General features: G+C 40.6%; 1 protein-coding gene across 1 annotated transcript; it reads left to right on the top strand.

Moving 5' to 3' along the window:
* Positions 1-159: 159 nt before the first annotated feature.
* On the top strand, positions 160-14,723 carry TBP (TATA-box binding protein). The gene is made up of 8 exons (XM_082855249.1): positions 160-271; positions 2,975-3,175; positions 5,397-5,785; positions 8,678-8,765; positions 10,770-10,861; positions 11,907-12,074; positions 13,280-13,374; positions 14,067-14,723. The coding sequence occupies exons 2-8, from the start codon at positions 3,122-3,124 to the stop codon at positions 14,144-14,146; spliced, it is 966 nt and encodes a 321-aa protein (XP_082711375.1). The 5' UTR covers positions 160-271; positions 2,975-3,121; the 3' UTR covers positions 14,147-14,723.
* The last annotated feature ends 1,261 nt before the right edge of the window (positions 14,724-15,984 follow it).

Genomic DNA, 15,984 nt, shown 5'->3' with positions numbered 1-15,984 from the left:
GGAAGGCAGAAGAGCTCCGCCCCGCCCCTTGTTTCCCTTAAGCCGAATACCCAGCAAATCACAGGAAGTGACGCAACACCCACACTTCCCTTGGCCCGCGCTGCACGGTGGGCTGCCGGCCGAAGCCGAGGGCGGAACTGGCGGAAGTGACGTTAACAACGCGCGCCAGGAGTTCTGTAGGGTCGGGAACCGTCGCCGTAGCGGGCGCCTGGGCCGTTTGCGGCTTAACGTCGTTTTCGCCGACTGTTAGTTGTCTCTGCAGTGACTCCAGGTAACAGCCCTTTGAGCTTTTCTCTGAGGTTTCGTGTAGAGGTGACCGCTGCAGCGGGGCCCTGGGGTGATGGTGGGAGGAGGCGCGGAATGGACGGGGACACCGCGCGGGGGCTGTTCCTCCCGCTCGTGCTGCCGCAGCTTCGGCCTGTACCGGCTGCCTATCCCACCGAGTGCCTTCCTCTGCCGTAGTTCGAAAGCGGCTTCCCATAGTACGAGCGTGTGGTGCAGGGTGCTGGGAGGGGCCTGAGACAGGACAGTCCCGCGCATCCAAGACGCGGAGTCTTTATGTCCTGCCATCCGTTAATTCCTCTCGATATTCAAAGGGAGATTCACCCTGGCCTGTGCCCACCTGTTTTGCTACCAGCAGTGGTGGTTTTATAATAAAGTTGCGCTTGAGACTTTTTAACGTTTTGTCAGAGGCCGGAGAGTTCAGGCACGCTAGAGCGTTAAGATACAAACACACACCACTTTCCTTACGAGGTCTCCCTCCCTAGGCCCTGGACTGTGTGATTTTCTCGTTTAAAACTCCAGGTAGACGTCTCTGAAAAGATTATGCTTGATTTACATATGCAGTCACTAGAAGGCTATGCAGAATTAATTGAGTCTTTTCCCTTATCAGTGATTATTTCCAAAAAATATCGAATTTGACCAAAAAATGAGGAGATTCTGCAAACAACTCTCTTTTGTGAGGATACAGTAGTGCGGTAATAGTTGTGCGGTTTTAATGACACAGGGGAGGAAAGATGGTCAGTTCCATCACTGGGAGTGAGAGATGAGCTCTGAAAATGGTTACATGAGGCCTCAACCTAGTTCCACCGATTTGTTCTCTAGACTTAGTTTGTAAAAAGGGGTCTGGAGCCACCAGTTTCTGGATAATCTGTAGTCATATTAATGAGTGGTTTAAATCCTGCCCTCATTAACTCTTGCCTGAACCACAGCAGTGAGTCTTAAACCGAACTTCCAGCCTCCAGTTTTATCTATTGGAATTCATCCACACTCTTGCCAAAGTAGATCTACTCATGGTGCACTTCAGAATCTTGTCACTGCTCATATTGCTTATGTAATAATGACTTAGAATCCTGATAATGTGACCTCACTTATATTTGCTGTCTCATCCCCTGCAGGAATGTTCCATGCAGTCATGCTAAATTTGTTGCTTGCATACTGCGTGCTCTTTCAGTGTTTGTCTCTTTCTGCTTCATCTTTCTTCTGCTTGAAATGCTGAATATAAATTCCTTCTCACCTTGCTAGACCCAAGTCATATGGTCCCTGCTTTATGAACATACTCTTCAAAACACTTGGCAGTTATATTGTCTTCTTTTGTGTAGCATGTATGCATTCATTCATGATCACATACTATATGCCAGGCCCTGTACTAAGTACAGAGATTACAAAGACATATATTGCTGATTTCTTCACTCAAGGGGCTTAGCATAGTGCATATCTGCTATTATAGCACTTAAGTTTTGCAGTGATTATTTACAAATCCTTCAAATTGAACTCTTTGATGCCAGGGATCAAATGCCTCTTCATTTTTATATTTGCAGCACTTCTGTTGTTGTAAGAGGATAACAATGTCTGAAAGAGCATAATTTTCTTATATGTCTGATGTTTTCTGAAGCAGAGTTTTCTCTTTTTTTTGGTCTGTTTTCCATTGATGAATATGTAGGATATATAGTCTTTGGGGTCCTTTGTCCTTTCAAAGTCATTATCAGATTCTTTCTGAGTGCTTATTTTGTACCAGTACATGCTTGAGTTACACGTGTGTCTTTGACATATAACTTGTAACTTTAAGATCTGTAAGTTCTGTGTGAGAATATCTTATTAGATGGTAATGTTTAAACTGAAATCTAATAATAATAGCTAACATTTATCCTGTGCTTACTGTGTGATAATTAGATGCTGTTCTTGAGGTGTTAATCAGTCCTGTTTGAATCGGTCAGTTCTCACAGCAATCCTGAGCACGGTAGGAGTCCATCTGAACTAAACAATAAAAGGTAGTTCATCAGTCACTCGGTTCTTTTGACTAAAAGAAATTTCAAACGTGTAGCCAGTAAAGACATGATTTAAGGAAAGCCAGATACAGGCATAGTTTGTATTTATGTGTTCTGAAGAATTAAAGTTATTACATATATAAAAACATGATGTTTATTTTTGTGTCTGTACGGCGTCTATCACAGTGTTTTATTTAAAGTAGTTGCTCAATAAATGAGCACACTAAAGTGTATTGGATCCAATTCAAAATTTATTAAACTTAATGCCCAAGACATTGTAGAGGATAGAATGCTGAATGGAATATTTTAAAACTTGAATTTAGCCTAATAGCGCTGTGTATACAATGCATAATAAATATTTCTACTCAGATATGACAGGTTCCTTAGGAATTTGTTTTCCCTGGGTGTTTTTCCCCAAAAGTTTTTAATGCTGATTATGTACTTTAATTTTTAACATTATAAGACTATAAATTAAACACATAAAAAAACAATTTTTGTTCTGTTGGCAATTTTGCATGCAGTCACAGGAAATGTGGAAGGAATAAGATTTCAGCTTTGTAAGGTAAAAAGAAATATATTCCAAAATAGTTTCGTTGGTTTTTTTCATTCTTTGTTTGTTTGTTTTTTGTTTAACCATGAAACTGGTTTATAAGACTGTATAGCTTACCTGTATTCTTACATTAAACTTCAAACTTTTTTCAAAGCAGCATCACTGTTTCTTGGTGTGCATGAAGATAACCCAGAGAGTTGAGGAAGTCGCTAAGAGTGTGCTGGGGATGCTCTAGGAAAAGACTGAATGCTGAGGTGATTCCCAGTCCAAAGGTTTTTGATTTGCCAAGAAGAAAGTGAACCTCATGGATCAGAACAACAGCCTCCCACCTTATGCCCAGGGCCTGGCCTCCCCTCAGGTAATACAACTGGAGGGAGGGTACACGTAGGTCAGAATCTGCATTGTTAGAGACAGTGTAAAAGGGAAGCAAGGGAATTTAACCATCTGTTGTTGAAAATGGATTTATATTTTTTAAGCCTCCTTTATTTCATTGAGAAGTTCTATTAGGCTTTGAATAAACATGATAGTGTTTGATTTGGGGAGTTTGTTTGGAAGCTAAAATGTGTATTTGTAAAACTTAATCTTTTGATAAGCACTTATGAAAGTGGTCTGAGTGATTATAGGGTGTTTGATTTTGGAGATAACTCTAACCAAATTATTTTCTAGTTTTCTTTTCATTTTTATGTTTAAGGTTCCAAATAACGTAGCTACTTTTAAATTTTTAAATAATTTCTGTTGAAGTGTAGTTTACATACTTAAATAAAAACACTCTATTATTTTTAAGGTTTAATTTTATTTATTTTTGGCTGCATTGGGTCTTCGTTGCTGCGAGCAGGCTTTCTCTAGTTGCGGCGAGCGGGGGCTACTCTTCGTTGTGGTGCACGGGCTTCTTGCGGTGGCTTCTCTTGTTGCAGAGCACGGGCTCTAGGTGTGTGGGCTTCAGTAGTTGTGGCACGCGGGCCCTAGAGCTCAGGTTCAGTAGTTGTGGCGCCTGGGCTTTGCTACTCTGCAGTGTGTAGGATCTTCCCAGACCAGGGATCGAACCCGTTTCCCCTGCATTGGCAGGTGGATTCTTATCCACTGTGCCACCAGGAAGTCAAAAAACACCCATTTTAAGTATGTGTTTTGATAAGTGTATGCACCTGTGAAGGTTATAGAACATTTCAATCACCCTAAAAGTCCCTTCCTGCCCCTTTGCAGTCATTCCCCTAGCTCCAGGCAACTAATGATCTGCTTTCCAGAGTTAGAGATAGTTTTGCCTACTCTAGAATATCATGCAAATGGCACCATACCAGTATATGCTTTTATTTGTGTCTGTCTTTGTGTATCAGCAAGTTCCTTTTTATCACCAAGTAGCACTCTGTTGTATGGGTGTCCGACAGTTTGTCCATTTTCCAGTTGCTGACATTAGGGTTGTTTCCAGGTTGGGGCCATTGTGAATAAAGGTGCTTTGCGTTTGTGTACATTTCTCCGTGTCTGCTATGTTTTTGTTTCTCTTGGGTGAGTACTCAGGAGTGGGATTGCTGGGTCATTGTGTACGTGCATGTTTAACTCTATAAGAAAGCATGTTCTGAGGCTCTGCCAGCAACACGTGAGAGTTCTATTTGCTCCACGTGCTCACCGGCCCTTGGGTTTTTACTTCAGCCGTTCTAGAAGTACAAGCATTTTCCTCTGACTTATGATCTTGAACATCTTGTCAAGTGCTTATTAGCTATTTATAGATCTTCATTTGTAAAATGTCCTTCACATCTTTTGCCCATTCTTTATTGGTCTGTTTTTTCATCTTTTATTGAATTTTGATTGTTCTTTATGTAGTCTGGATATGAGTTCTTTCTCAGATATATGTATGGTAGATGTTTTCTCGTAGTCTGTGGCTTAATTTTTAATTTTCTTTTTTTTAAAAAAATATTTATTTATTTTATTTTTTTGTCTGCGTAGGGTCTTAGTTGTGCCACATGGGATCTTTCGTTGCGGCATGTGGGCTTCTCTCTAGTTGTGGCGCACGGACTTCTCTCTAATTGTGGTGCACAGGATCCAGAGCGCATGGGCTCTGTAGTTGCGGCACTCGGGCTCTCCAGTTGTGGCACATGGGCTTAGTTGCCCCGCAGCCTGTGGGATCTTAGTTCCCTGACCAGGGATCGAACCGGCGTCCCCTGTATTGCAAGCCAGGTTCTTAACTCTTAACCACTGGACCACCAGGGAAGTCCCAAGTTTTAATTTTCTTAATGGTATCTTTCAAAGAGTAGAAGTTCTCGATTTTTTCTAAGTCTTAAAGCATTGTTATCCTCTAGAGCCTGAAGGGTTAAGGAGCTTCCTTAAATTCTCACGTGTTGTAAGTAGCAGAGTTGGATTTCACACCCAGGTCTGCTTCCACATCCTAAGCTCTTACCTACTGTGTTATGCTGAAGAAGAAAGTGATGTGTGTAAGAACAGCAAGTTCCTCCCCATTACTGCTATATAACCCCCTTTGTACTCGGAAGGTGCCTGTCTTTGCAAATCTCATCTGCTGTTCTACCAGCCAAGTCCTACAGACACAAACACCAGCCAGCCTAACCCATTGTTCTCCTAACTTCCCACAGGGGGCCATGACTCCTGGAATCCCTATCTTTAGTCCAATGATGCCGTATGGCACAGGACTGACTCCACAGCCTATTCAGAGCACCAACAGTCTGTCTATTTTGGAAGAACAGCAAAGGCAGCAGCAGCAACAGCAGCAGCAACAGCAGCAGCAGCAGCAGCAGCAGCAGCAGCAGCAGCAGGCGGCAGTGGCAGCCGTTCAGCAGTCGACCTCCCAGCAGGCGACCCAGGGGGCCTCGGGCCAGACACCACAGCTTTTCCACTCACAGACTCTTACGACCGCACCCTTGCCGGGCACCACTCCCCTGTATCCCTCCCCCATGACTCCCATGACCCCCATTACCCCTGCCACGCCAGCCTCGGAGAGCTCTGGGATTGTGCCGCAGCTGCAGTGAGTACTTGTTGTACGTCCTTTCCCTGCCCTGGAGGGGTCCCCTGGAACTGTGCTGCTGTTCTTTGTTCTCAGATGGATTGAGTTATTTGTGTGGCACTAATGGCGATCATGCATCAAAACTCGCTTTAAAAAGAAAAGGGGAAGCTGTCTTAGTGAGTCAGTGCCCCCAGTAAAAGGCTCTCATAACATCTTCAGAAATTTAGTAGCTGTGCTTATATGTTTGGGCCAATGAAGTTCAATTTAGATTGCATTATTGTTGTTGTAGACATTTCGCTGTAGCTGATTTACCAAATGAAGCTTTATGTAGTCTCCTTCCCGTGTGATATTTTTAGTTTTTGGGAAGATTAATTACTTAGTCACAGAATCATTATAGTTCATAGTGGTCCTTGTTTTCCTTCATTGGTCATTGTAAGGGCTGCATGTAAATTTTTGAAGAACTGTGCCCTTCCCACAAGCTGAGGATGGCTGTTCTTGTCCTAAATGTATTTTTCTATCTAATTGAATTAGGTCCTGTATGTAACAGAACTGGGGGGTAGGGGACGGGTAGGGAAAATTTCTCTTTCCTGAAAAACAAATATTCTTAAATATCTGTCGCCGAGAAGTATATAGCTTTTGCCTTTAGGAAGTTTATGGCCATATCAGGGGATATTTGTAACAACTATGTTACCCAGTTTTCTTGTAAGTCATTCCTGATCATTTTTAGAACTAAGTAATGTTTAACCATGGATCCTGACTCTTATCCAGTGGCCTAAATCTTGCGTGGGTGTTTGTTTGATCTGAAACAATTTTAAAAACAAAATAATTTTAATCTTAATGATTTTAGAAAGATAAGCACTTGTTAGTTCACCTCTATAAACACCATACCCTATTGTCTTTAACACTTAGCTGGCTCCTGTGTGTATTTAAGTTTGCACCTTTGGTTTAAATCGTAAATTCTACCTAGTTCAGATGGGGTGTTTGTTTCTTGCCAACACCGTAATATTTCTGGTATTCCACAAAGCGTCCCAGAAAATTCACAAGATTGTAGAAATTAAATAACATACTTGTATTTTCTTATTTTTGTTACGAACTTATTTATTTATTTTTATTTTTGGCTGCGTTGGGTGTTCGTCACTGCATGCGCACGCTTTCTCTAGTTGCGGCGAGCGGGGGCTACTCTTCATTGTGGTGCACGGGCTCAGTAGTTGTGGCTCGTGGGCTCTAGAGTGCAGGCTCAGTAGTTGTGGTGCATGGGCTTAGCTGCTCCATGGCATGTGGGATCTTCCTGAACCAGGGCTCGAACCCGTGTCCCCTGCCTTGGCAGGTGGACTCTTAATTGCTGCGCCACCAGGAAAGTCCAAATAACACACTTTTAAACAGCCAATGGATTGAAGATCATAGGGACAGTTAGAAAATACTTAGAGACAAATGAAAACAAAAATACAACATACTAAAACATACGGGATGCAGCAAATGTGGTGCTGTGGGTGAAATTTATACCTACAAATGATCACATTAAAAAACAAGAGGGCTTCCCTGGTGGCACAGTGGTTGAGAATCTGCCTGCCAATGCAGGGGACACGGGTTCGAGCCCTGCTCTGGGAAGATCCCACATGCCGCGGAGCAGCTAGGCCCGTGAGCCACAATTACTGAGCCTGCGCGTCTGGAGCTTGTGCTGCACAACGAGAGAGGCCGCGACAGTGAGAGGCCCGCGCACCGCGATGAAGAGTGGCCCCCGCTCGCCTCAACAAGAGAAATCCCACACACAGAAACGAAGACCCAACACAGCCAAAAAACAAACAAAAATATTTCAAATCAATAACTTAATGTTACAACTGAAAAAAGAACAAACTAACCCCAAAGCTAGCAGAAGGAAGGAAATAGTAAAGATTAGGGCAGAGATAAATGAAATAGAGAAAAGAAAAACAGTAGAGAAAATCAATGAAACAAAAGGTTGGTTCTTTGAAAAAAATCGACAAACGTTTAGTTAGACTAACAAAAAAAGGGAAGACTCAAATTACTAAAATCAGAAAAGGAAGTAGGGATGTTACTACCAATTCTACACAAATTAAATAGATTATAAGAAAGTTCTGTGAACTTGTGTATGTAAAATTGATTGGAAGGAAATAGGTGATGTAGAAATGAGAACATTGAGTTGATCAACCTAACTGGCATTACAATTGTGTATTAAAGAAGACACCCAACCTCTTTTCAACCTAATTATGAGCTATCAAGTTTTCAAAGGTATTGCATTTTGACAGTGCCAAAGAAAGACCCAGAAGCAGCCATGAGCTGGAACAGTTGGAGATGTATTTGCAATCTGGGATCAGTATTCACAAGAGAGTGATGTTACAACTCATTTAGAAGTTATTTATAAAATTATATAAGAATATTAAAAAATGAAAAGTGTTCATTGGACCCAGATAATAGATGGTGATGTTTGTTTTTCTTGACTTACTGAGGGTTAATCAGAGGAAAAAGCTGGTTTTCTTCCTTTGTCAAAGATAATTGAACTTTTGTTCTTCCAAAAGATACTTATTTTGAGAGAAGTGAGAAAGTCATACCTCACTTAGGAACCATGTGTATACAGAGCAAGTTACCCCCACTTAAGCCTCAGCTTCTTCATCTGAAAATGGCAGTACTAAATAGTTATTACTTCATAGTGCATTGTAAGTATTAAGTGAGATTATCTTTGTAAAATGTTGGCATGGTGTTTGGTACTTGTTTAAACACTTAATAAATGTCAGCAATTTTTAAAAATTTTAATTAAAAAAATTAAGATAGTTTAAATTAAACTAATTTAATCTCATTAAATTTCATTAAATTAGTTCTAATGAAAGAATACAATTTCTAAGTAATCATCTAACACTAACAGTAAATAATCATGTTTTCTTTTCTAATTTCTTACAGAAATATTGTATCCACAGTGAATCTTGGTTGTAAACTTGACCTGAAGACCATTGCACTTCGTGCCCGGAATGCTGAATATAATCCCAAGGTCAGAACAATTTTAATGTATTTCAGACTATAATAATACAGAATTTTCTTCCAAAGGTCTCTAGATCAAAAAGAATATGTTGTGTTTAAGTTTGTTGACACCAGCAAAACAAGGATTTAAAGCAAAATATGCAGCATTTTTATTGACTAGCTGCCAAGTAGGAGACTCCAGGAATACAGCAGTCCACAGGATGAAGTTTGACACATCCATTGTGAGGGGATCACGTGAAGTTACAGAGCAAAATATATAGAGACTCCAGGAATACAGCAGTCCACAGGATGCAGTCTGACATACCCATTGTGAGGGGATCATGTGAAATTACAGAGCAAAATATATAGAGACTCCAGGAATACAGCAGTCCACAGGATGAAGTCTGACGTATCCATTGTGAGGGGATCATGTGAAGTTACAGAGCAAAATATATAGAGACTCCAGGAATACAGCAGTCCACAGGATGAAGTTTGACATATTCATTGTGAGGGGATCATGTGAAGTTACAGAGCAAAATATATAGTATGATCCCATTTATGTTTTGAAAACTATATAGAATCGAATGCCATACTACCTGGAATTTACTTCAGAATAGTCCAGTTGGAGAATTGGGAAAGGGACATATGGATGAAACAAGATTAGCCAAAAGTTAATAATTGTTAAAGTTGGATAATAAGTACAAGAAGTTTATTATATTTTCTACCTTTGTATAACTGCGGATTTTTTTATAATAAAAAGATTAAGGGAAAAATACCTACAAATTTTCTGATTTTAAGATAACAGCCTAGGGCTTCCCTGGTGGCACAGTGGTTAAGCATCCCCCTGCCAGTGCAGGGGACATGGGTTCGATCCCTGCTCTGGGAAGATCCCACATGCCGCGGAGCAACTAAGCCCGTGCACCACAGCTACTGAGCCTGCGCTCTAGAGCCCGTGAGCCACAACTACTGAGGCCCGCATGCCTAGAGCCCATGCTCTGCAACAAGAGAAGCCACCGCAATGAGAAGCCCGCGCACCACAACGAACAGTAGCCCCCGCTCGCCACAACTAGAGAAGGCCCGTGCACAGCAATGAAGACCCAACGCAGCCAAAACTAAATAAATAAATTTATTTAAAAAAAAAAACAGCCTAATGCATATGGAAAGTCCATATGAATGTAGCATTATAAGAATCTTTTGTCATAATTTTATTAAGTTGAATACATGATTTTACATAATTTTTTCTAATGAAATGATATTAGTTATCCAAGCAATAAAACCAGTAGAGGGAATTTAGGAAATGCAAAATAATTAGGCATTTCCTGGGACTTGAATAAACTAGAATATAATGCTAGCATTTTTACATGGTGGTAAAATCAGAGAGAAGACATATAGTAGTTTTTAAACTAAAATTGTGAAAGCAATCTAATTTGTCAAAGAGTGATCTTGATTAGAAATAATACGAATTTTTTCATGTGTAATTAGATAGCAGATATTAAAATTTCAGTTATTTTGAAACTAATTTTTTGCTTTGTATCATGTAACCTAGTCACTGAGGCCATTACATTTATATAAATGCCAATCCACCAATTCAGTTTCTAAAGTATTGGAAACGGGAGGTAACGTCACTATGCGTTGATATGCTTGTAATCTGATTTATTAATTCCTTCTGGAGGTGGAAAAGGTTTAGCAGTAGATTTGTCTAAAAAAATTAATAAAACAAAATTTATAGTTAAAGAAAGATATTTTTGCAAATATTCCTTGTCTTCAGGTGTTGGGATGTGTATGACAGAACACAGAGATCTTGGTCCAGCCGCCTTAGAGTCACAACTTGTGTGCTTGCTTGCTCCATATGCAAAAGACGCGTGGCACATGGTGATGTAAGGGAGCCCTGTATGGAAACACATGACAGATATCTTGATAACTAAGTACCAGGTCCTTCTTACTATTTGGGGTGTTCTTTCTCATTGTCTAGTTCTCCTGACAGAAGTCAGCAGTCTGGCATGACATCATTAACTATTGTCTCTGGCTGTTTTAGCGGTTTGCTGCTGTAATCATGAGAATAAGAGAGCCCCGGACCACGGCACTGATATTCAGTTCTGGGAAGATGGTGTGCACAGGAGCCAAGAGGTGGGTTTAAAGGAGTTCATTGTCCTGGTCTGTATGTTATGAAAGAAATGGCTGTGTCATGGTTTCTAGGTGTTAGGCTAATACTTTAATAAAATGTTATTGTTGCTTTCTTATTAAAATAGTTGATTCTCATCACTTTTAGACAGTAGTAACTTCATTTTCTTAAAACCAGGCATTAGTTTAGGGTGTATGCTATCACCTTATTTCCATACAATTCAGCATGTATGCATGCCTCATTTTTGTCATTCATGACCCTGCACTTGAGAACCTTTTGTCGACGATGATACTGCTATCATTATGCTTTTGTCACATGAGCCCTGCTCTGCTAAGTCATAGTTTTGTCCAAGAGATGACTTCTAGGAATGGATAAAGAAAGACTTGGCGTAAAAGAGGAATTAGCGTATGCATTCTTTGAGTATAAGTCTCATCATTATTTTCCTATCCAAATGAAGCTTGTTAGTTTTCATCTCAGTAGAAATTTGTGAGCTAAAGTACAATAATACTGATGATAATGGTGACGATGATATTATGTTTCACACGTATAAAATCTAGGGCTGTTGGGACTTCTCTGGTAGCCCAGTGGCTTAAGACTCTGTGCTCCCAATGCAGGCGGCCTGGGTTCGCTCCCTGGTCAGGGAATTAAGTCCCATACGTGGCAACTAAGAGTTTGCATGCCACAACTAAAGATTCCACATGCTGCAACTGAAGATCCCGTGTGCCACAATGAAGATCCCGTGTGCTGCAACTAAGACCCGGCATAGCCAAATAAATAAATAACTTTTTTTTTTTTAAAAATCTAGGGCTATCAGTAATTTGGTGAATTGAAGAGGGATTCATTTTGGTAGGCCTAAGTTTTCTGTCAAGGACACAGGAATACTTTGTACATAAAACTGTTAATGTCTGTTGAGCTTTTCTTTATTGGAAGGGGTGACCAGTTTACACTTTATAAAATATCTTTCCTAATTTGGACTTTTTATAAGTTTTTCATCTAAATAATTATTTTAGCTGTCTTTGAGTATGAATATTTCACTTTTTCTTTCCCTAGTGAAGAACAGTCCAGACTAGCAGCAAGAAAATATGCCAGGGTTGTACAGAAGTTGGGTTTTCCAGCTAAGTTCTTGGACTTCAAGATTCAGAATATGGTGGGGAGCTGCGATGTGAAGTTCCCTATAAGGTTAGAAGGCCTTGTGCTTACCCACCAACAGTTCAGTAGGTGAGTCTGAAATGGATTGTGATTGCTTTTGGCAACAAGTAATTTATAATCTATTTAAACATTGTTCATGATAAAACATGTGCAAACTAATTAGTATGTAAGAACAAATGATATACTTATAGGTATATTTAATGTTGAAGTGTCTTCCTGATGTCTTTGGTAACACCTATTATTCTCACCAGCCTCCTACTTCCCTGTCATTTCACTTAACGACACCCAAAAGTCCCCTTTACTGGGATGAAATTGATTCCCCTTCTGTATGTTTTATCATTTTATTGCTCACTAAATACATTTTAAATACATGAACAAAGTCCACAACCTCTTGTATCAGTTTTTTCCCCAGTTGTTTGAATCTTTTGTGCTAGTCAACATTTATTTTCCCTGCTACTTCCTGATGAAGACTTACAAGGCAGGTGGTCCCTACCCACCTCTCCAGCCTCTCTGCTCGTAGCACCCCCAAGGCTTATCATGCCCTTATTGCACCAGGGCCCTTGCACATCCCACTTTTGTACCTGGCACACTCTTATATCACTTTTCACTTAGGAAAGTCCCACTGGCATTTCACATATCCACCCTAGCATCTCTTCCTCAGAGAAGCCTATCTTGAATTTTCCACTAGGTTAAACAGAGTCACACATCCTAACTGTTTTCAATCTCTCTAACTAAGAAAATGAGATTACTAGGATTAGAATAAAACATACCAATAGTGCATTTAGTTAGACAACATAGTCAGGGAAAGATTCAGTCTCCAACTAGTATCTTTTCTATCACTTTGGTTAAATTGCCTGAACAAAGTTAACAGCTAGAGATATTTCAGTTTAAGGAGATGAGATGTGAATGATTAGAAGGTAAACTGTGACTGTCAGATCTTATAAATGAATGATTATTGGGCTCTTGTAAGTCGGTGTAAACTTGTCCAGAATGAAACTTGATAAAGGTCAGAGACTATAGAACATATTTATAAAGCTCTTGTTCTTATGTCAGGAAATCCAGATTCGTTAGAAATAGAGTTAGTTGGTCTTCAAGTGCCAGTTACAAGTTGGCCTCACTTGAGCCCTCTCTCCTGTGGCGCTCCTCAGGAGTTGGGCTTCACCTCCTCATTAGTGTGCTGCTTACTCAGTACTTTCCCTTGTTCAGGTCCCCATTTTTTCTAAAGGCATGAGCAGCTGTTAATTTCTAAACTGTTTTTGCCATTTTCCTTCTAGTTATGAGCCAGAGTTATTTCCTGGTTTAATCTACAGAATGATCAAACCGAGAATTGTTCTCCTTATTTTTGTTTCTGGAAAAGTTGTATTAACAGGTAAGTTGCAACAGGAAGTAGTGTTCGAAGTTTGGAAAGTGTGAAGAATGGCATTTTCTCAGTGCTAAGAAGTAATATCACAGTGTCGGGACAGTTGACTAGTGACTTGTAAAGAAGCTTTGCCCCTTTTTTGTCTTCCCCTGACCCCAACACTCTGATGGGAAACACACCCACCAGAGGGAGTGAGCCGAGGGAAGTCAGAGCACAGCCCTGCTGGTTCTTCAGCTGAAGCATGACCTTGGTGGGGAAGGGGGAGGTGGGCATTACAGCATAACAGATGGCGTTTTAAGTTGGGTACCATTGTCTAAAGCTTTGGGGTTCATCACCATTATCATTTTGCGACAACAAAGGCAGATTCAAAAGAGCTTGTTTGAAGGCAGCGATTGGGAGAATAAGATTCAGCCACTCTGACTGCTGCCCTGCTGGGTTCTGACACAGTCCAGAGCCCAACACCAGTCACATGGGCAGACTGGGGAAGGAGGCTGGAGTCACCTGGGGCGCTGCTTTTGTAATTTTTTTAAGAAGCCAACTTAAAAAAATACCACCTTAAAAACAAAAATAGGATTATGACAAGGGTCCATCATTAATGTTTTAATGCATCTGTCTTACTAGGTGTGGAGAGAATTGTGCTTGTGGTTTTATGTTAAGAAATGCCGTTTCACACTCTTCTCTACTCCAACTTGTCTTCATAGGTGCTAAAGTCAGAGCAGAAATTTATGAAGCCTTTGAGAACATCTACCCTATTCTAAAGGGTTTCAGGAAGACAACGTAATGGCTGTCATGTACTCCTGCCTCCCCCACCCACTTGTTTTTTTTAAAACAAATCAGTTCTGGTACATTTAGTGGTGTTGTGGACGGCCCCATGTGATGAGAGGATGGATGTCTGGTTGTAGGTTGCAGCACGAGGTGAAGCTCCCCTGCATGTGTACCCCGTAGGGATGCCAGGAAGGGGGCATTATTTCTGCACAGAGATCACCGAAGTGTTACTGTAAGTTGCTCGAACTGTGCTGCTATTTGGGCAGCGCTGCCCGTTTATTTATATTTAGCTTTTAAACACTTACTGCTGTTGACAAGTTGGTTTAAGGGACAAAACTTTAAGTGTTAAAGCCACCTCAACAATCGATTGGACTTTATTTTGTTTAATTTCTTCCCCATAAACCGCAGTTTTTATATTTCTACCAGAAAAGTAAAAATCTTTTTTAAAAAGTGTTGTTTTCTAATTTGTAACTCCTGAGGGTTATTTTTGTGCCACATTCCGCCTTTCCAGTATTGCAGGACAGAATAGAAATGTATTAATGAAAACAAATGGCTGTACATATTTTTCTTCCTTCAGAGTACTCTGTACAATAAATGCTGTTTATAAAAGTGTTAGATTGATGTTATAAATGAAACTTTGTAAGACTCATGTGATCATACTGTTTAAAAAGTCGTATTTTAGAAATAATGCCTGAAACCATTTCAGTGTGCTTGCTTGCTTGCTTGCTGTTTGTTTCAATCAACATTTCATTGTATGTTGCAGTGAAAATGGAAGAATTGTCTGAAAATTTTAAGTTGCTCACAAAACATGTTTATTACGTCCCGTACGTTGAGCACCTCCCGTTTCCCAGATATGTTGCCTTCTCACAAAAGCTGCAGTTAGGTTTTGTTCCTCTTTCACAAGTAGGGTAAGGTAGGCCCCAGCTGAGGGTCTGCCCAAGGTTACAGAGCCCGTTAAGTGGCAAACACGGGCTCTAAGCCAAAGGCCTTCAGTGTTAGAGCTGGGGTCGTCCACTGACTGGTGAGGTGTGTTTTTCTCATGAATATCAGGTGAGCACGTGTAAGTTCTTGGGGTTCATTGTTCGGGCGTGTGTTTTTCTTTTTAATTGTAAAAATATTTTTTCTGAAACCAGAAAGTTTCTTCCTTCCTCTCCCTTCTGTCTGTTTCCCTAGGTTAACTACCAGATTGGTGGGTACCTCCCCAGCCCTCTTCTGTTCAGGTTTTTTTCTTTTGGGGGTGCTTTTGTTATCATATTGAAAAAATAGTAAAGCATATGTTTGATTTTATAGCTTCCTTTTTTTTTTTTTTTTTTTTTGCGGTACTCGGGCCTCTCCCTGTTGTGGCCTCTCCCGTTGCGGAGCACAGGCTCCGGACGTGCAGGCTCAGCGGATATGGCTCACGGGCCCAGCCGCTCCGCGGCATGTGGCATCTTCCTGGACCGGGGCACGAACCCGTGTCCCCTGCATCAGCAGGCAGACCCCCAACCACTGCGCCACCAGGGAAGCCCCTATAGCTTCCTTTTTTTAGTCACTATATCATACACATTTTTCCATGACAAACATACTGCCATGAAATGGAATCTGATGGTGCCACATGATGTAATCTGATGGTTACACAAGTTTATATATTTAACCATTTCCGTAATTATGGTCATTTATGTTACCTGTAGTGTTTTACTATTATAAACAGGTGCTGCAGGGAACATCCTTTTATGTGTATTTGTGGATAAGTACAGGTATTTCTGTAGTAACATGCCTAGAAGAGGAGTCACTGTATTAAGAGCATTTATACATTCTAGGTTTTGATAGATCCATACCAGGTTACAGTCCAGAGAGAACATGGTGTATGAGGTA

Source organism: Leucopleurus acutus (assembly GCF_964270905.1).
Source record: "Leucopleurus acutus genome assembly, chromosome: 15".
NCBI classification, from domain to species: Eukaryota; Metazoa; Chordata; class Mammalia; order Artiodactyla; family Delphinidae; genus Leucopleurus; species Leucopleurus acutus.
Note: the sequence above shows the minus strand (reverse complement) of the source record. Positions and strands in the feature narration are given on the sequence as shown.

Coding starts and splice junctions, on each gene's coding strand:
- TBP (XM_082855249.1), top strand. CDS start 3,122: ATGGATCAGAACAACAGCCTCCCACCTTATGCCCAGGGCCTGGCCTCC. Junction 8,766..10,769: donor ATGCTGAATATAATCCCAAG/GTCAGAACAATT, acceptor TGGCTGTTTTAG/CGGTTTGCTGCTGTAATCAT. Junction 13,375..14,066: donor TGGAAAAGTTGTATTAACAG/GTAAGTTGCAAC, acceptor TTGTCTTCATAG/GTGCTAAAGTCAGAGCAGAA.